A 21,826-nucleotide genomic window follows, 5' to 3' on the forward strand; every position below is an offset into this window, starting at 1 on the left:
GGTAGAATTCAGTTTCATTTACCTGTGGGATTGAGGACCCCATTTTCTTGCCTGCTGTCTAGGGTCTGATGTCAACTCCTAGAGGCTGCCAGTAGACCCATGTCACATGGTCCTCTCACAGCTTGGCTGCTTACTTTTTCAAGGCTGACAGGAGAATCTGTCTAGTTTGGTAAAGCAGAGCCTTATAATGTAAAATATCACGGGAATGACTGTCTTTGACATTTGCTGTTTAAAGTAACCTAATTAAGGGATGACTATCCCATCATCTTTGCCATATTCCATTTCCTTGAAGTAAGTCCCAGATTCTGCCCACACACATTGAACTCAAAGGGATGGGATCATATGACCATAATCTTTGGAGGTCACCTTAGAGTGTGACCACCATAGCACTTATATTCGAGTTTAAAGCTGTAAGGGACCTCATCCCCGCCTAAAATATAAGGAAAGCTTATCTCCAGGGCTTAGCTTAGTCAGATGACTTATTCAGTTACTATGTAGGTAAAATGATGAAGGCTAGATTTTTATGACATTGTCTATAAAAAGAGCATCAATTAAATCTGGGAATGTTACAGAGGAAATAGTGACAATTTTTCCCACTGATTAGGAGCTTGCAGGAAGGTGGTGAAGAGGGAGTACTTGATAGTAAGTTTGAGGTTGCTTGTTTGGAGGCTGGGAGGATGGTGTGCCATTGACTAATCAATTCAATTAATGTCTCAGTGCTGTGAGGCAAATATATTGATGTTACTTCACAATGTGGTTTTTGGTCTCTAGGGAGAAACTAAGAATCACAAACCAGTATTTCACATCTGTACTCATGAAAGCCTTTGCTCTCTTTATCTGTAGAGTCATAGGAAGTTATTCATTAGCAGGTCTTAAAATTGCATTCAGCATTTTTTTTTATCTGTAATGCCTGAATGTGTACTGTTTAATGGCATTTGATAGTCTAATGATGTTACCCAAAAATCATTGATATGACATTACATTAACTTCTAAAATGGCTGGCACATAGTTTGGGGGATAATGGAGATGTTCTGATAGATATGAAATTAAATTATAAATAGTGTATATGAACTTAGTAGAGATATGGAAAAAGTAGTAGAAGAGCAGAAAGCCTTTCCATTTTTTAAAGGGTTTTTCTGTTTTCTTTTATTTTAGTTATTGCTTGTTATAAAACTTCAAAGAGAAATAAAAGGAGGAGGATATATAGCCCCACTTTCTAGAGCAGGCTGTGGCACACTTTTTTGTAAAGGGCTAGAAAAAGGTATTGTAGATTTTGCAGGTCATGTATTCTCTGTTAAAACTATTCAACTTACTGTAGTATGGTGATGTGAAAACAGCCAAAGATAATAGTTAAACAAATGGGCTTGGCTTTGTTCCAATAAAACTTTTAAACACAAACAGGTGGCAGGCCAGATTTGGCTCACAGGCCATAACGTGCTGACCTTGTTCTAGATAATTGGCAATTTGGTGTATTTTCTAACATATTTTTCACAAACCCATATTGTACGTAGTATTCTTCAATTTTCTTTTTTCCATTTAACAATATATTGTGGGAAATATTTTATTGTCAATTCTGAAGAATCTGTCTCATTGTATGACTGTATATTTGGTTCTTTCAATTTTTCACATTTATAAACAATATTATTTATAGTGAACTTTCTTATACACACCTTAATCTATATGCCCTTGTAGAGCATGTTCATATGGGAGGTTACTAGAACTGTAATAATTGCTTTATATCAAAATGTATGCATATCTCATTTATAATTTTGATAAAAATATTATTATAGAGTGAGAGGCAAATATCCTCATGGAGTGGAATTGGGTTCCTGGTATCTGTCTATTGACATGCCATTGTTGGTGACTGTTGGGTCTAACTTTTGTAAGTAGGTATTATCTATTACATTATCATTGCAGTTTAGCCACTTCTGCTATTTAAGTTAAAAAAGATAATCCTAACCCTGCCCAAATTTTCTTTCCAATTACTTTTAAAGAGGGGAGTTTAGAAGGCCTATATATTACCTAACATGTTCCAGAAACCTAATATAAAAATTCATTTACATAGAATTCATTTATATAAAAGGAATCATTTTATAGGTATTTATGGTAGGTAAAGGGTGTTATGGAAGAATTTACCAGAATGCGTCAGTCTTTATAAATCCAAGGTATTATATTGCAAGTTTTAGAACTGTGTGATCATTAATGATGTTCCATATGAGACATAATATGGAGAGGTCTAAGTTTAATCACCAAAGTGAACCATTTCTTACTCTTGGCTTCTAATCCATAGATTAGTTTTTTTTTTAATGTTTACAATGGTGATTCACACAGTATTTATATTTTTTGTGTGCCTTTGCTCAACATTGTTACTGAAATTAATTTTGTATAATATTAACTGGTTCTTTCGATACTGTTGGTATTTTGTTATATGAATATTTCACAATTTAAAAGCATCTGTTCATCCTATTGGGTATTTGAGGAATTGCTAGTGTTTAGCTATTATAAATAAAGTTGCTGTAAATACCATTTTTCATATATTTTGTGACTATGGTAGTTCCGTTGTCTCATATCCTTGCCAAAAATGGAAAGTGTCTTTTTTTTTAATACAGTGATTCTAGGGAGTATGAAGTGTAGTGTATCTTACAGTTTTAATTTGTATTTCCCTGATGAATAGTAATCCTCAATACCTTATAATAAACTTATTAACTGTCTGGAAATCTTTTGTGAAGTGCTTATTCATTTACTTTATTCATTTCTAAAATTGTTACTACCTTTCCTTTATTTGTAAGAGTTTCTTAAATATTTAAGACATAACTTACTTGTTGACTGTATTTCAAATATATTCTCCCTTTCTAAATTTTGCCTTTTATTTCTCTTAGCAGTGGTCTAAATGAATATTAAATCCTTAATTTTAAAGAAGTTCAGTTTATCATTTTTTCTTTATGTTGTGTATTTTATGTTTTTTCAAGAAATCTTTAACCTAAGTTATGAGTATACTCTTTTTATGTAATCTTATGAAAGCTTCTAGAAGTTTAGGTCTTGTCTATGATACATTTGGAATTAATTTGTATTGTATGAGATAGAACTCAAGGTTAATTTTGTCTATAGGAACATCAGTTGATTTATCCAGAACTAGTTACTGAAAAATACCATCTTTTTCCCACCTAATGCAGAAAACCTTTGCCGTAAATCTGATGAACACACACACAGTGTGTGTGTGTGTGTGTGTGTGTGTGTGTGTGTGTGTGTGTGTGTGTGTGTGTGTGTCTGTTTCTGGACATTCTCTTCTTTTCCATTGGTCTGTTCATCTGTCTTTGCCTCAATATCGCACTGTCTTAATTACTATATCTATATAATAAGCACTAATATTTGATAGTATCAGACGTCTATTATGATTATTATTATCCTTCCTCTTTTCCTGTCTTCAAAATTACCTCAGCTATTCTTTGTTCTTTACATTTTCATACAACTTCTAGCATCAGCTTGTCAAATTCCATAGAAAGACCTACTAGGAGTTTGATTGGATTTTATTATATATATAAATCACTTTGTGGAGAATTGATATCTTTACAGTATTGAACATTCTACTTTCATGAACATGGTATGGTGTTTTTCTTAATTTCTTTAAGTCTTTCATTTCTCTCAGTATTCTTTTTGCTTACATACAGAATTCTACCATATTTTGTTTGTTATTCCTACATATTTTGGTGATTTTTCATGCTTTTCAAAAATAGTACTTAAAATTATTTTCACTTTGTTGGTAACTGTTAGAGTATAGTTGACTTTTGTGTATTTACCTTAAGTCTAGTGACCTTTCTAAATTCAGTTATTAATTTTAATTGTTTATATATTCTTCTACATTTTATTAGCTTTAAAAAAACTTTTTAGTTCATTGATCTTCTAAAGTGTATTGCTATTTTGTATTTAACTTTTGCTCTTTGTTTTACTTCTAATGTATTTCAATTTCTGTGATCTTTTTCTCATTTCTTCAGTTGAATACATTGGTAATTTATTTTCAGAGCTTCTTTCTTTAAAGTATTTATTCAGTGTATAATTTTCCTCTAAGTATAGACTTAGCTAAATCCCACATTTTAACATGTTGTTTTTATTATATTTTATTTCAAAGTATTTCCTAATTTCCATTGTTACATTTTATTTGATGCACTCAGTGGTGCATTTCTTAGTTTTTAAACGTGCGGGGAAATTGTATTAGCCACTTATGGCTGATAACAGTATTACCACAATTTTGCCCTAAAAAGCTACACGTTTGTAATCTCACAATTTCTGTGGGTTGAGAGTCTAAGGTATAGCTTGACTGGGCCCTCAGCTTCAGGTCTCTCCCAAGGCTACCATATAGGTGTTTGTGGGGTGCAGTTTCATTTGATACTTGGTAGGGGAAGGATCTGCTTCCAAATTCACCTGGTTGGTGGTGGGATTCAGTTCTTTGGGAGTCGTTAGACAAGTCTCAGTTCCTTGCTTTTGTGGTTGTCTGCAGGATATACCCAGCTCCTTGCCACATGGGCCTGTCCATAGGACAGCTCATGACATAGCAGTTTCTTCAGGGAATCAGTAAAGTGTGCTAGCAAAATGGAAATTAGAATCTTAATACAGTAATGGAAATGATATCCCTTCCATGTTGAGTGATTTTATTGCTGAAATGCATGCCATATTTCCATCCACCATCTAAGGGAGAGGTTTAAGGCTCTCAGGAGGTTGGGGAGTTGAGGGCCATCTTTGGGTCTCTGCACAGTGTTCTGTCTTGTTATTTTTTACTAGTTCAGTTACTTTGTATCAGAAAACGTACTCAGTATGATTTCTGCCTTTGAAATTCATTACAGATTTCTTTGTGACTGCAAATATTGCTTGGTTTGTTTGTGTCCCTGAAAAGAATGTTTATTCTTCACTCAGTGAATATAGCATTTTATATATATGTCAGTTACCTTAGGTTTGTAATCACACTGTTAAAAAATTCTATAGGTTTATATCTTCCACACCCAATTTTAAGCCATATTCTTAGCAACATACAAATAATCTCCATATTCTCAATTTCTATCTCTGTGGTTCATTTATCTTACCATATAAAGTTGGTCTCTTTATCTCTAATTTTGCTTCTTAAGGCTAATTTTTTCTTACATTAACAAAGATATCAATTTTTGTTCTTTTGCTATTTTTTTTTTGAGAGGGCATCTCTCATATTTATTGATCAAATGGTTGTTAACAACAATAAAATTCTGTATAGGGGACTCAATGCACAGTCATTAATCAACCCCAATCCTACATCTCAACAGTATCCAATCTTCTGAAGCATAACAAACAAGTTCTTACATGGTGAACAAGGTCTTACATAGTGAATAAGTTCTTAGATGGTGAACAGTACAAGGGCAGTCATCACAGAAACTTTCGGTTTTGATCACGCATCATGAACTATAAACAATCAGGTCAGATATGATTATTCATTTGATTTCTATGCAGGATTTATATGTGAATCCCACATTTCTCCCTTATTGTTATTATTATTATTGTTTTAATAAAATGCCGAAGTGGTAGGTAGATGCAAGATAAAGGTAGAAAACATAATTTAGTGCTGTAAGAGGGTAAATGTAGATGATCAGGACTGTGCCTATAGACTAAGTATTAATCCAAGCTAGACAAGGGCAACAAAACATCCATGGATGCAGAAGATTTCTCTCAAAATAGGGGGGGTGAGGTTCTAAGCCTCCCCTCTGTTGGTACCCAATTTTTCTCCTCATGGTCCCCCTGCGACTGTGCCTTTCTTAGGTCGTTCAGAGGAATCTTACACGTCTCTGGTTAACCAGTCATCTTCTGGGGCCATACAGGGAAATGTAAAGTTGGTAAGTGTGAGAGAGAAGCAATATTGTTTGAAAAGGTTAGCTTTTACTTCTTTACTTCTTTATGCCCTGTGGCTTCTATGCCCAGCATTTGTCTTGAGGTATCTTTACCACTTGGAAGAATTACGATACTCTGTAATTTTCTATATGAGGCACTAATTCTACTAAAGGGTTGTAATTAGGAAGGAAGAAGAAAAGCTATAGAAGTAGCAGACGGAAGAAAACATGGGAAGACTGATTATTTCTTTGACATATCTTCTTGTAGAGTAACATAAGCATGTATAGGTTTTAAACTACTAATTAAATTGTACACACACATAAACATAATAGGAATACAGCTACATAACAAAAGCAGACCTACAATTACCAGCCATATCCAGTGAAACCAAGAAAACCAGTTGTGTACCCTAGGCATTTGTGAAAACTTATCAATGATAAGATGGATATTGTCTGACTGAATTTGAATAGTTTGAGAAAAATCAGACAAATTAAAACAACACATTCCTGGAAAGTGTTCACATCCCATGTGTTCTTTTAACAGGAGATAGTCTATAGTCGCATGATTTTGGAGCACTGCAACTTGCACTTCTCCTAATTCTTGGTTCAGTTCCGACAGTATAGATCGAGTCAAATTTGTTGTTTTACTGTATGCACAGGCCAGCTTAGATATCTCCTTCTGCATTCCAGTGGCAAGTCCAGGAACCGGGGGGATGACTGCAGCTATAACTGCAGCAGTACCAGGATCTTTGTTGAAGTTTTTTTGATGTTCATCTTATGGAATGACTCTTCCAGAGGATGTTGATGTTGGAAGTTCTTCTTCATATCGTATCTTAATTCCTTTTCTGTGTAGCCAAATTAGGCTTTGATCCTCTGTATAAACACAAACAAACCCTTTGCCCACACTTTGATATGACCTTTATACCATTGTAAAGAACCTTTTGGAGATCACCACACAGGAACTGCTTTTTTTTTTAGGAGAAAAGAATATTATCAGAAAAATGTACTTCCATAGTTGATTATCTGACACCCTTTGAATGATCAAAATTAAGGATATATAAAGCATGCATTAATCATTGATTTGCAGTTAGTTTTATCTTATCATGGAGTAATCCCCGTTTTCTTTCTCTTTTTTTTGTTATCATTAATCTACAATTACATGAAGAATATTATGTTAGCTAGGCTCTCCCCTATACCAGGTTCCCCCCACAAACCCCTTTACAGGCACTGTCCATCAGCATAGCAAAATGTTGTAGAATCACTACTTGTCTTCTCTGTGTTGTACAGCCCTCCCCTTTCTCCCACCCCCCCATTATGCATGCTAATCATAATACCCCCTTTCTTCTCCCCCACCTTATCCCTCCCTACCCACCCATCCTCCACAGTCCCTTTCCATTTGGTACCTGTTAGTCCATTCTTGGGTTCTGTGATTCTGCTGCTGTTTTGTTCCTTCAGTTTTTCGTTTGTACTTATACTCCACAGATGAGTGAAATCATTTGGTATTTGTCTTTCTCCACTTGGCTTATTTCACTGAGCATAATACCCTCTAGATCCATCCATGTTGTTGCGAATGGTGGGGTCTGTTTTTTTCTTATGGCTGCGTAATATTCCATTGTGTATATGTACCACATCTTCTTTATCCATTCATCTACTGATGGACACTTAGGTTGCTTCCGTATCTTGGCTATTGTAAACAGTGTAGCGATAAACATAGGGGTGCATCTGTCTTTTTCAAATTGGAGTGCTGCATTCTTAGGATAAATTCCTAGAAGTGGAATTCCTGGGTCAAATGGTATTTCTATTTTGAGCATTCTGAGGAACCTCCATACTGTTTTCCACAATGGTTGAACTAGTTTACATTCCCACCAGCAGCGTAGGAGGGTTCCCCTCTCTCCACATCCACGCCAACATTTGTTGTTGTTTGTCTTTTGGATGGCAGCTATCCTTACTGGTGTGCAGTGATACCTCATTGTGGTTTTAATTTGCATTTCTCTGATAATTAGCGATGTGGAGCATCTTTTCTTGTGTCTGTTGGCCATCTGAATTTCTTTTATGGAGAACTGTTCAATTCCTCTGCCCATTTTTTAATTGGGTTATTTGTTTTTTGTTTGTTGAGGTGGGTGAGCTCTTTATATATTTTGGATGTCAAGCCTTTATCAGATCTGTCATTTACAAATATATTCTCCCATACTGAAGGGTACCTTTTTGTTCTATTGGTGGTGTCTTTTGCTGTACAGAAGCTTTTCAGCTTAATATAGTCCCCCTTGCTCATTTTTGCTGTTGTTTTCCTTGCCCGGGGAGATATGTTCAAGATTATGTTCAGGATTGCTTTGGCTATTCAGGGTCTTTGGTGTTTCCATATGAATTTTTTGAACTATTTGTTCCAGTTCATTGAAGAATGTTGCTGGTAATTTGAGAGGGATTGCATCAAATCTGTATATTGCTTTGGGCAGGATGGCCATTTTGACAATATTAATTCTTCCTAGCCAAGAGCATGGGATGGGTTTCCATTTGTTAGTGTCCCCTTTAATTTCTCTTAAGAGTGTCTTGTAGTTTTCAGGGTATAGGTCTTTCACTTCTTTGGTTAGGTTTATTCCTAGGTATTTTATTCTTTTTGATGCAATTGTGAATGGAGTTGTTTTCCTGATTTCTCTTTCTATTGGTTCATTGTTAGTGTATAGGAAAGCCACAGATTTCTGTGGGTTAATTTTGTATCTTGCAACTTTGCTGTATTCCGATATCAGTTCTAGTAGTTTTGGAGTGGAGTCTTTAGGGTTTTTTATATACAATATCATGTCATCTGTAGATAGTTACAGTTTAACTTCTTTATCAATCTGGATTCCTTGTATTTCTTTGTTTTGTCTGATTGCCATGGCTAGGACCTCCAGTACTATGTTAAATAACAGTGGGGAGAGGGGGCATCCCTGTCTTGTTCCCAATCTCAGAGGAAAAGCTTTCAGCTTCTCGCCGTTCAGTATGATGTTGGCTGTGGGTTTATCATATATGGCCTTTTTTATGTTGAGGTACTTGCCCTCTATACCCATTTTGATGAGAGTTTTTATCATGAATGGATGTTGAATTTTGTCAAATGCTTTTTCAGCATCTATGGAGATGATCATGTGGTTTTTGTCCTTCTTTTTGTTGATGTGGTGGATGATGTTGATGGATTTTCGAATGTTGTACCATCCTTGCATCCCTGGGATGAATCCCACTTAGTCTTGGTGTATGATCCTTTTGATATATTTTTGAATTCGGTTTGCTAACATTTTATTGAGTATTTTAGCATCTACAATCTTCAGGGATATTGGTGTGTAATTTTCTTTTTTGGTGGGGTTTTTGCCTGGTTTTGGTATTAGGGTGACGTTTGCTTCATAGAATGAGTTTGGGAGTATTCCCTCCTCTTCTATTCTTTGGAAAACTTTAAGGAGAATAGGTATTACGTCTTCTCTGTATGTCTGATAAAATTCTGAGGTAAATCCGTCCGGCCTGGGGGTTTTGTTCTTGGGTTGTTTTTTGATTACCGTTTCAATTTCTTTGCTTGTAATTGGTTTGTTTAACTTTTGTGTTTCTTCCTTGGTCAGTCTTCGAAGGTTGTATTTTTCTTGGAAGTTGTTCATTTCTTCTTGGTTTTCCAGCTTGTTAGCATATAGGTTTTCATAGTAGTCTTTAATAATTCTTTGTATTTCTGTGGAGTCTGTCGTGATTTTTCCATTCTCATTTCTGATTCGTTTGATGTGTTGATTCTCTTTTTCTCTTAATAAGTTTGGCTAGAGGCTTATCTATTTTGTTTATTTTCTCAAAGGATCAGCTCTTGGTTTCATTGATTTTTTTTCTATTGTTTTATTCTTCTCAGTTTTGTTTATTTCTTATCTAATCTTTATTATGTCCCTCCTTCTGCTGACTTTAGGCCTCATTTGTTCTTCTTTTTCCAGTTTCGATAATTGTGATGTTAGACTATTCATTTGGGATTGTTCTTCCTTCTTTAAGTGTGCCTGGATTGCTATATACTTTCCTCTTAAGACTGCTTTCGCTGCATCCCACAGAAGTTGGGGCTCTGTGTTGTTGTTGTCATTTGTTTCCATATATTCCTTGATCTGTATTTTAATTTGGTCATTGATCCATTGATTATTTAGGAGCATGTTGTAAAGCTTCCATCTGTTTGTGAGCCTTTTTGTTTTCTTTGTAGAATTTATTTCTACTTTTATTCCTTTGTGGTCTGAAAAGTTGGTTGGTAGAATTTCAATCTTTTGTAATTTACTGAGGCTCTTTTTGTGAGCTAGTATGTGGTCTATTCTGGAGAATGTTCCATGTGCACTTGAGGAGAATGTGTATCCTGTTTCTTTTGGATGTAGAGTTCTGTAGATGTCTATTAGGTCCATCTGTTCTAGTGTGTTTTTCAGTGCCTGTGTGTCCTTACTTTTTTTCCGCCCAGTGGATGTATCCTTTGGAGTGAGTGGTGTGTTGAAGTCTCCTAAAATGAATGCATTGTAGTCTATTTCCCTCTTTAGTTCTGTTAGTATTTGTTTCACATATGCTGGTGCTCGTGTATTGGGTGTATATATATTTAGAATGGTTATATCCTCTTATTGGACTGAGCTGTTTATCATTATGTATTGTCCTTCTTTATCTCTTGTTAGTTACTTTGTTTTGAAGTCTATTTTGTCTGATACTAGTACTGCAACCCCTGCTTTCTTCTCTCTGTTGTTTGCCTGAAACATGTTTTTCCATCCCTTGACTTTTAGTCTGTGCATGTCTTTGGGTTGGAGGTGAGTGTCTTGTAAGCAGTAAATAGATGGGTCTTGCTTTTTTATCCATTCTGTTACTCTTTGTCTTTTGATTGGTGCATTCAGACCATTTTGCATTTAGGATGAGTCTTGAAAGGTATGTACTTATTGCCATTGCAGGCTTTAGATTCGTGGTTACCAAAGGTTCAAGGTTAGCTTCTTTAGTATCTTACTGCCTAACTTAGCTCGCTTATTGAGCTGTTATATACACTGTCTGGAGATCCTTTTCTTCTCTCCCTTCTTATTCCTCCTCTTCCATTCTTTATATGTTGGTTGTTTTATTCTGTGCTCTTTCGTGTTTCCTGTAACTGCTTTTAGTGGGTAGTTGATTTTACTTTTTGCCTTAGGTAGTATTTGGTTGAACTACTTTCTTTGCTGTGATTTTATTTTCTCTGGTGACATCTGTTTAGTCTTAGGAGTACTCCCATCTAGAACAGTCCCTCTAAAATACTCTGTAGAGGTGGTTTGTGGGAAGCAAATTCTCTCAACTTTTGCATGTCTGGAAATTGTTTAATCCCTCCTTCATATTTAAATGATAATCGTGCTGGATACAGTATCCGTGTTCAAGCCCCTTCTGTTTCACTGCATTAAATATATCATGCCATTCTCTTCTGGCCTGTAAAGTTTCTGTAAGAAGTCTGATGATAGCCTGATGGGTTTTCCTTTATAGGTGACCTTTTTCTCTCTAGCTGCCTTTAAAACTCTTTCCTTTTCCTTGATCTTTGCCATTTTAATTATTATGTGTCTTGGTGTTGTCCTCCTTGGGTCCTTTCTGTTGGGAGTTCTGTGTATTTTCGTGGTCTGTTCGATTATTTCCTCCCCCAGTTTGGGGAAGTTTTCAGCAATTATTTCTTCAAAGACACTTTCTCACCCTTTTTCTCTCTCTTTTTCCTCTGGCACCCCTATAATACGGATATTTTTCCTTTTGGATTGGTCACACAGTTCTCTTTATATTGTTTCATTCCTGGAGATCCTTTTATCTCTCTCTGTGTCAGCTTCTATGCATTGCTGTTCTCAGCTTTCTATTCCATCAATATCCTCTTGCATCTTATCCCGTCTGCTTATAAATCCTTCTAGGGATTGTTTCACTTCTGTGATCTCCTTCCTGACATCTGTAATCTCCCTCCGGACTTCATCCCATTGCTCTTGTGTATTTGTCTGCATCTCCATCAGCAAGTTTATGATTTTTATTTTGAATTCTTTTTCAGGAAGACTGGTTAGGTGTGTCTCCTTCTCTGGTGTTGTCTCTGTGATCTTGGTCTTCCTGTAATTTTGCCTTTTCATGGTGATAGAGATAGTTTGCAGAGCTGTCACGAGTGACGGCTGGAGGAACTTTCTTTCTTGTTGGTTTGTGGCCTTCCTCTCCTGGGGGTACAGTGACCTCTGGTTGCTTTTGCTGGGTAGCTGTGCACAGATAGGGCTTCTGCTTCCTGCCTGGGTGCCATGGAGTTTATCTCTGCTGTCGCTGTGGGCGTGGCCTGCCTTGCCTGCTGCTCCAAAATGGTAGATCTGTGTTGGAGGGGGAGCGACCAGGAGGCTGTTTATCTCCATGAGGGTCCTCCGTGGTCCCTGCTGCCCAGGAGGTTAGCATGCCCAGAGATCTGCAGATTCCCTGCACCTGCACTATGTGTCCCAGGACACTTCTGTCTGGCCGTGTGGTCCCTGTCCCTTTAAGACATCCAAAAAGCCCTCGCTTTTCTTTGTCCTGAATGGAGTGTCTGCAGGGACCTGCTCACAGGTCTTACTGTCCTGTTTCCTTAGTTTCCAGCACCTCACGCATGCACTGTGTCTGTGCTCTGGTGCGGGTGGCTGGTGCTGGGTGTTTAGCAGTCTTGGGCTCCCTCTTCCTCCCCACTCTGACTTCTCTCCTCCCCCCAGGAGCTGGGGGGACGGGCGCTCAGGTCCCCCCGGGCCAGGGCTTGTATCTTACCCCCTTCGCGAGGCGCTGGGTTCTCGCAGGTGTGGATGTGGTCTGGCTGTTGTCGTGTTTCTTCTGTTCTCTCTTTTTTGAAGAGTTTTCTTTGTTGTATTTTCAAAAATGTATGTCGTTTTGTGAGGAGATTTCCGCTGATCTACTCATGCCGCCATCTTGGCTCCACCTCCTTTTTTGCTATTTTTCATTTGTTTACTTTTTCTGGTAAACTACCTTCTTCCTTTTTGAAAGGGTTTATTAAAATTATATCATTTATAAGCAGCATATTCTTAAAAAAATCTACTTGCCAATAATTGTATTATTTAATCTGTTTGCTTTGTATGTGTAACTAATAATATGTTAAAACTTAACCTCTTATTATTGTGTGCTTGGAACATTTTGCATATTTCCTTTTTCTTTGTTTTCCTTCTTTTGAGCTAAATATGTTCTGTTATTCAGTATTTTCTTGTTGGGTTATTGGGTATACATTATTTTAGATACCTTTAGTGGTTGCTTAGAGATTGCAACATGAATATAAAAATTGTTGACATCTAGTATAAATTTCTTCTTTCATGAATTCATTCTCAGTAAAAGAATATTACAGCACTAATTCCTTTTATTTTCTCTTACCTTGAATGTTATTTAATGTGTTTTAAGATCATATTTTTGAATTTTAGAAGTCAGAATTGTAAACATTCACTATTCTTTTAGATTTATCCATGTTTACCTTTTCCATTGCTTTGTCTTTTACTTCCTTGTCTTTTATTATCATACTGATATTTTCCTCTATTTGAAGAACTCTTTTTAGTGGGTTGTTTAGTGATGAATTCACTGTTTTGCTTGTCATTAATTGTTCTTGTTTTGCTTTTGCCTGAGAGGAAATACTTTTCCTCTAACCTCTTAGATTCTTTTTCTGGGGCCTGTGAATTGAACTGGCAAAAGACAGATTGGCAAGAGGAAAGACAGATTTTAGGAAGAATAAATGGACTCTTAAGAGAATATATGGTGGGAGGTTAGACAGTTTTTTGACAATGTCCCTTCAAGCAATTTCTTCTTCAGGTGTGGACTTCTTATTCTCTGGATATCAGGAGTCAATTTTTCCCTGGTTGTGAAACTTCATTCTAGAGGATTTATGACAGTTGAATTCTTTTGGGAGACTCTAGTTCAGAAGAAGAATATTGATGGTCATATACATTTATACACTGATTCTCATTATTGAAAGATGTTTTTTGATACAGAATTCTTAGGTAGCTGCTGTTTTTTTTAGCACTTTGAAGAGGTCATTACATTCTTATCTTACATACATCAGTCTTATTCTTGCTTTTTTGAAGGCAAGAAGATGCCTTACCTCTTCCACTTTCTCGCTCCCCCTAGGTGCTTTTAATATTTTTTCTTTTGACTGTTTTACTATGTTATGACTGGGGTTGGTTTTCTTTTATCCTCCTGGGAGTTTGTAGCACCTCAAGATAAGGCTAAGTTTTTTTCTTTCTGTTTTTGAATAATGTTGGCCATTATCCCTTCAAATAATTGCTCTTTTCTAATTACTTGTCTACTCTCGTTTTTTCCTCCATACACATCTCATGGTAAACCTTTTTACCATGTCCTATATATCTGTTATTTATTTTGACATGTTTTCATCATTTTTTCTCAACAGTTCTTCAGTTTCCAATCTCTACTGTAATTGTTTTTTTTATAGAATCTTTTGTTCTGAATCCTAAGTACATTTACTTCAATATTCAGGTATGAAACCTTACTATCTGGGTTTTCTGTGAGTTGGCTTCCATTTGGTTTTCATTTCTTTGTTGGTGTTTCTTGCTATTTCCTATTATTGCTGGTTGAATGTTGGAAATTGTACATAAAATTTCAGGGGTAAGTGTAAGTCTCTAGATGATGATATCTTCCTCTAGAGAGGATTTCCTTTTGATTTCTGATTAGCAGTTTGACTATGTGGTGATTATGTGAATTTAGGACTGAGTGCTTCAAGATGGATTTAAAAAAATCTTTGTGAGAGTTTGCCGTGTTTCTAGTTTGTGTTCTCTAGCATGTAGCCCTATGAGGTCTTCTGAAAATCTAGGGTTTTACCCTGGTTCTCCTGCATTGATATTTCTTATTTTTTTTTCTCCCTCACCCTGTGAAATTCTGAACATTTTGTTTAGTTTTTTGGCCACCAGTTAATCTAAATACAAATCACCATGATGTTGTTTGAGGGTCTGTTTAGTGTTTTTGAGGAGTGATCTATTCTGTTTCTTAGGATGTACCTGGGTTCCTTCTGTAAGTTTTGGTAGTATATTAGGACTCTTTCAGCAGGTTATAAAATTCAATTTTTGTCTACCTAGCTCTGTAAGAATGATAATAGTTCTGTTTAGCTTCTCTTTTCTCACTGTTGAACATTAAATGCTTCAATGGGAAAGTCATGCTGAATGTTTTTTGTGTGCTGTCTTCTTCTCTAGGATATTGGCTCCTTAAATCCTGGCTGCCTTGGAAACTCTCTAATACTTTAAAAAAGATCATACCACAAATATTTAATTCAGCATTTTTAGTTGCTTCTGTTGGATAGCTAGTATGATAAATGCTAACCTGCTATTGTAAGAAGGATGGCTTTTTTGCTGTTATTTCCTTCTATTATTTAGTGTGAAATAATGGCACTTCATTATATCATGATATCAGAAGAGAAGAGTACACATTCTTTCCTCCGCCGGATTATAGAATACACCACTTTTGAGCAGTGATAATCGTATGTTGTATATGTATGTATATAATATTGATTTGAAAATATTCCTCTCTTAATAGGTTGCTTAGCCAAACAATGAAGGATCATCTAGTAAGAGTAGCAAATGAAGCTGAATTTATCCTGAGCAGACAGCGAGCAGAGGATATTCACAGACATGCAGAATTTGAGGTAGGTTAAACATATGGTTGGTGTGAGGATATACCATTTTTTAATGATAATCACAGGAGACTACATACATAAAATGAAAGTATGGTCTAAGCAACTTTTATTACCAAAAAATTAAAAATTAATTTGTTGAGAACATCATGATGACCCTGGTTAGATAGTACAAATCTCTGTAGCTCTCTGCTCAACTCCAGTTCATCTGCAAGTTGAGCATCTTGTGTTTGGCTGATCTGATCTTCAACATGTGAGCTGGATCTTGACTGACAGTTTTCCAATAACATAAATTAGTGAAGGACTTATGCCTTCTCTGGGCAACACAGAGCTAGTTAACTGGAAACAAAAACCTGGATGGTAGAGATAAGATCTTCCACATATGTAGAGAAAAGCTGAATACAGATGCGTGAACTTTCTTTACACTTGAGATTTGAGAGCATGCTAATCTTTGTAGCTTAGGAAATAGGGAGCATACAGCTTTCTTTTTGGAACCTCACAGGGACCAAGTGATAGACCCTGCTGGGACCACTGCTTTACTCAGCAGTTGTACCTGAACATGTGTTAACGAATGTGAGTTCATAGGTGAAACTAATATTGTTGAAGCTATATAAGTGCCCCAAATTCACACCTAAAGTGGAATAGAAAATTTAAGACCATTTGCTAAGAAATGGAAAAACTTTAAGTACTATCTAGCTAGGTTCTTTCTAGCATTTAATGGCAGCAAATTCAAATGCTGGTATTTTTCTGGTACATTAGAAAAAGATGAACACCTCCCTAGTGATTATATACAGCCCTTATAACATGAAAAAAGATGCTGGAAAGTGAAACTGTAGAAGACCAATTTCACTTAAGATTATGGGTATAATATTCTAACTAAAACTTTAACCAACAGAATCCAACAGTGTACTGAAAGAATTATATAGTGTGACCGCTTAGAATTTGTGGAATCCAGAGATGGTTTATATTAAAATATCTACTATACTATAAATTATATCAACAAACTAAAAATAGTGAAATCATGTGATGATAATAAATGGAGAAAAAAAGCACATGATAAATTTCAGCAGTCAGCGCAATAAAACTGAGAAAAAAATGTATATAAGAAAACAGTCTCAGAGACAGGGGAAAAAAGATGGCAGAGTAGAAAAGCAAGGTGAAAACCGCCTCACACATACATACACTAAGGAACAAACCACAGTAAATACAACTAACCCTGAAAATGACCTGAACACTGCAGAACAGCCCACTTACACCTGATGAGAAAGAGAAAACAACACAGAGAAAGGTAAAGTGGCAGTTTGAGGTTTGAGAGATTGCTAATCTTTGTAGCTGGGACCCCAGTCCTTCCCCCATCCCAGCTCACAGGTGGGAGGAAGAGGAAGGAGTAGGGAGGGGATAGGCGCTTAGGAACTCTGCACACCTGGCCCTGGAGATCTGCTCTGGGAACATGAGTCCACATTGCACTGGGTTATGGTGATTAGTGGGGCTGGACACCAGGGAGAGTTAGAGCAACTGGAAGACTGAGACTCCAGCTGTTGGTCGAGAATAGACAAGCTCCTGTGATCCCACTGAGACCAAACACAGAGGCGGCAGTTTGAAAGATTTACCAACAGCAGGAAGGGTGCCTGAGGGGCAAGAGTTGGATGGAGCTCTTTCAATAGGAAGAAAGGGCTGGTGGATGACACTTCCCTAGCCATCCCACTGCCCAAAAGTCAGGCACTCTCAGGAGTCCTAAATGCTCCATTCCCCTCAGTGGTAGCTCATCCCCAAGGTGCTTCCCTGCACTTCTGCCTGCCTTTCACCTGACCTGCTTGGTCCAGCAGTGTCAGACATGTTGCCTGGCAAGCATAGGGTGGCTTTAACAGATTTCTTGGCCCTATCTCAACCCAACTGGGGAGGTGCTGACATAAGCATGCTCTGAGCACTCCTACTTCCTCATTTATGGCTCAGCCTGGTGCTCAGCATTCATGCCCAACACAGAGAGACTGCACACCCATGCATCCAGCCTAGAGCCGCATGATTGCCCTGCCCACCCCTTAGCCCAACAATGCCACTATCACTTCAGGGCAGGCAGAGGGTGGCCTAGCCCACAACATTCCCAGCAGAAGTGCATCTGCTTGGCTCACAAAGGGCTAACTGAAGCAAGCTACCATCCATGCTGGACTGTGATAGGCCACTGCCTGCAGACAGGAAGAAAGGTGACTCTGCCCAAAGCCCACCAACAACAACTGGGTCTTCACCACAAAGGAAACAGGCATTGGAGATTAAAGAATCTTGAGCTATGGGAACAACAGTATGCCATCTTCATAATGACATTATTCTCTAGACCAGGAACCATAGTGGGTCTATAATACAAAGGTAGAAACACAGAAACCCTGATAAAATGAGGAGGTAGAGGAATATGTTCCAAACAAAACTACAGGATAAGCCACTAAAATGAAGGCTAAATGAAAGAGATCACCAATTGTCTTGGTAAAGATTTCCATGTAACAGTCACAAATATGCTCACTGATCTATGGAAAAGTATTGATGATCTCATGGAGAACTTCCGAGATTAGAAGAGCTGAAAAAGAGCCATTGAGAACTGAAGAATGAAATATACAATGGAGGGAAAGAATAATAGATTGTTGCAAGTAGAGGAAACAAGGAGATGGAAATTAGAAAACAAGAAAACAAACCTAAGGAACACAGAGAAAAAATAATCTCTGGAAATAAGAGGATGCTGAGAGAGCTATGTGACAACACCAAGTGAAACAATATTTGCACAATAGGGGTACCAGAAGGAGAAGCTAGAGACAAAAGAATAGAAAGTCTCTTTGAAGAAATAATTGCTGGAAATGTCCCCAGTTTGGGGAAGGAAATAGACATCCAGATCCTGAAAGCATAGAGAACTTCTAACAAAAGGAACTCAAGGAGGATAACACATATACTTATAATAACAAAATGACAAATATTGAGGAGGGGATATTAAAAGCAGCCAAGGGCCCGAGAAAGATTACTCACAAGGGAAACCCCATCAGGCTATCAGCAGATTTCTCAGCAGAAATTTTACAGGCCAGATGGGAGGGGCATAAATTATTTAATATATTGAAACAGAAGGACCTTTAACCAAGAATCCTCTACCCAGTAGGATTATCATTCAAATTTGAAGGAGATATTAAACATTTCCCAGATAAACAAAGGCTGAAGGAATTTGCCACCACTGAACTGGCATTAGAGGGCATGTTAAAGGGGCTTCTGTGGAGGGAAATGTTATTAAGCATAAGTAGTTTTCACCAGTTAAAATAAACTGACAGTAAAGGTAGTAGACCAATTACTTACCAAACAGGTATAATACTAAAACAAAGCAAAATCAGTAAAACCAACTATATACAAAATTAGTCAAGTTACACAAAAGGTGCAGATCATGACATCTAATACATAAGGTGTGGAGGAGGAAGCAGAAGAAGAAGAAAGAAGTAATTTTAGATTGTGTTTGAAATAGAGCAATCATCAACTTAACATAGACTGTTATATAGTCAGGAAGCTACCCTTGAACATATGGTAGCCACAAACCTAAAGCATATAATAGATATACAAAAAATTTAAAAAGAGGGATCTAATTACAACACTAAAGAAAATCATCAAATAATAGAAGAGTATAAGAGAGGAAAAAAGGAACAGAGAGGAACTATAAAATTAAGCATAAAATAATTTGAGATATGGTAATAAGTATATACCTATCAATAATTACTTTATATGTAGATGGATTGAATGTACCAATCAAATGACATAGGGTGTCAAAATGAATAAAGAAACAAAACCCATCTATGTGCTACTTACAAGAGACTAATTTAGGACCCAAAGACATACAGAAGCTGAAAATGAAGGGATAGAAAAAATATATTTCCTACAAATAATAGGGAGAAAAAATCAGGAGTAGGAGTACTCAGACAAAATAGACTTCAAAACAAAGAAAGTAACAAGACAGTGAAGGACATTTCATAATGATAAAGGTGTCCAATCAAAGGCTATAACCATTATAAATATCTATGCACCCAATATAGGAACCCCTTAATATGTAAAACAAATATTAACCAAAATATAGAGGAAAGTAGACTGCAACTCATTCATATTAGGAGACTTCAACACACCACTTAATCAGTAAATCAGACACACAGGAAATAAATAAGGAAACCAAGGCACTGAGCAACACATTAGATCAGATGGACTTAACATATCTGTAGACCTTTCCACCCCAAAGCAGCAGGATACACATTTTTTTCAAGTGTACATGGAACGTTCTCCAGAAGAGATCACATACTAGGGCGCAAAAAAAGCCTCAGTAAATTCACAAAGATTGAAAATGTATCAAGCAAATTCTCAGACCACAGTGATATGAAACTAGAAATAAATTACATGGAGAAAATAAGCCCACAAGCACATAGATGCTAAACAACCTGCTTCTAAATGATCGATGGGTCAATGAAAAAGTCAAAACAGAAACCAAGCAATACATGGAGACAAATGAAAACAAAAATTTGTGGGATGCAGAAGTGGTTCTAAGAGGGAAGTACATAGCAATACAGACTTATCTAAAGAAACAAGATCAATCCCAAACAGTCTAAACTAATGTTTTAGGAAACTAGAAAAAGAAGAAATGAAATCCAAAGTTAGAAGGAGGGACATAATAAAGATCAGAGTATAAATAGAGAAGAATAAAACAATAAAAAAAATCAAACCAAGTGGTGGTTCTTTGAGAAGATAAACACAATGTGCTCACCAGACTGAAGAAGAAAAAAGAGAGAGAGCACAAAATCAGAATTGAGAAAGGAATAGTCACAACTTCCAACTCATTTTGTTAGGCCAGCATCACTCTTAACACCAAAACCAGACAAAGATACCACAAAAAAAGAAAATTACAGACCAATATCCCTGATGAACATAGATGCAAAAATCCTCAAGAAAATATTAACAAACCAAATTCAAAAATACATCAAAAGGATGATCCATCATTACTGAGTGGGGTTTATTCCAGGTGCAAAGATGGTATAATATTTGTAAATCAATCAATGTGATATACCACATTAACAATAAGATAACCATATGATCTTATCAACAGATTCTGCAAAAGCATTTGACAACATTATCTATTCATGATAAAAATCTCAACAAAATGGGTATAAAGGGAATATTCCTCAACATAATAAAGGGCGTATATGACAAATCCACCATTAACATCATACTCAGTGGAGAAAAGCTGAAATTTTTTCCTCTTAAAATCAGGAACAAGACAAAGATGTTTACTCTCACTACTTTTATTCAACATAGTACGGGAGGTCCTAGCCACAGCAATAAGACAAGATAAATTCACTTCTAGATTGGTAAGGAAGAAGTTAAATTGTCATTATTTGAAGATGATATGATACTATACATAGAATACCCTTAAGAAGCAACCAAAAATCTATTTGAAGTGATGATTGAATTCAGGAAAGTTGATGGATATAAAATTAATACATAGAAGTCTGTTGCATCCCTATATACTAACAACAAAGAAGTAGAAAGAAGAATCAGGCAAACATGCCATTTACAATTGCTTAAAAAGTATAAAATACCTTGGAATAAACCTAACCGAGGATGTGAAAGACCTGTACTCTTAAAAGTGGTAAGACTCTCAAGAGAATTTAAAGAAGACACAGATAAATGGAAATCCATCCCATGCTTATAGATGGAAAGAATTAGTATCATCAAAATGGTCATCCCATCCAAAGCAATTTATAGATTTGGTGCAATTCCTATCAAAATACCAATGGCATTTTTCAATGAACTTTAGCAAATAATCCTAAAATTCATATGGAATCATAAAGACCCTCAATAGGCAAAGCAATCCTGAAAACACTGATCAAAGCTGGGGGTATTATGCTCCCTGATTTTACATTATACTCTAAACCTACAGTAATCAAAACAGTATTAGTACTGGCACAAGAACAGACACAGAGATCAGTGGAACAGAATAGAGAGCCCAGATATCCACCCATGCATATATGGTTTAATTAATATACAATAAAGGAGCTATAAATATAAATAAAAAGACAGCCTCTTCAATAACTAGTGTTGAGAAAACTGGCAGTTGTATGCAAGAAAATGAAATTGGGTTTTCAAAGTCTATACACAAAAGTAAATTAGAAGTAGATGAAAGACCTAAATGTAAGACATGAAACCATAATACTCTTAGAACTAAACACAGGCAAATATTTCTTGAACATAAACATGAGCAATTTTTTTCCTTGAGATATCTCCTTTAGCAAGAGAAACTAAATCAGAAATAAACAAGTGGATCTACATCAAACTAAAAATGTGTACAGCAAAGGACACCATCAGCAGAACAAAAAGGTCAACTTAGAGTATGGGAGAA

The 21,826-nt window shown here is 36.4% G+C and overlaps 1 protein-coding gene across 2 annotated transcripts in view; it reads left to right on the forward strand.

Annotated features, from left to right (window-relative positions):
• LRBA (LPS responsive beige-like anchor protein) overlaps positions 1-21,826 on the forward strand; it is a 740,236-nt gene that overhangs the window by 297,055 nt on the left and 421,355 nt on the right. For both annotated transcript variants that reach the window (XM_037024623.2, XM_017650128.3), the window contains one exon: positions 15,333-15,441. In XM_037024623.2, the coding sequence (XP_036880518.2) occupies positions 15,333-15,441 (109 nt within the window). The remainder of the gene's footprint in view (positions 1-15,332; positions 15,442-21,826) is intronic.

This window comes from Manis javanica, chromosome 3 (assembly GCF_040802235.1).
Source record: "Manis javanica isolate MJ-LG chromosome 3, MJ_LKY, whole genome shotgun sequence".
In the NCBI taxonomy this organism is placed as follows: Eukaryota; Metazoa; Chordata; class Mammalia; order Pholidota; family Manidae; genus Manis; species Manis javanica.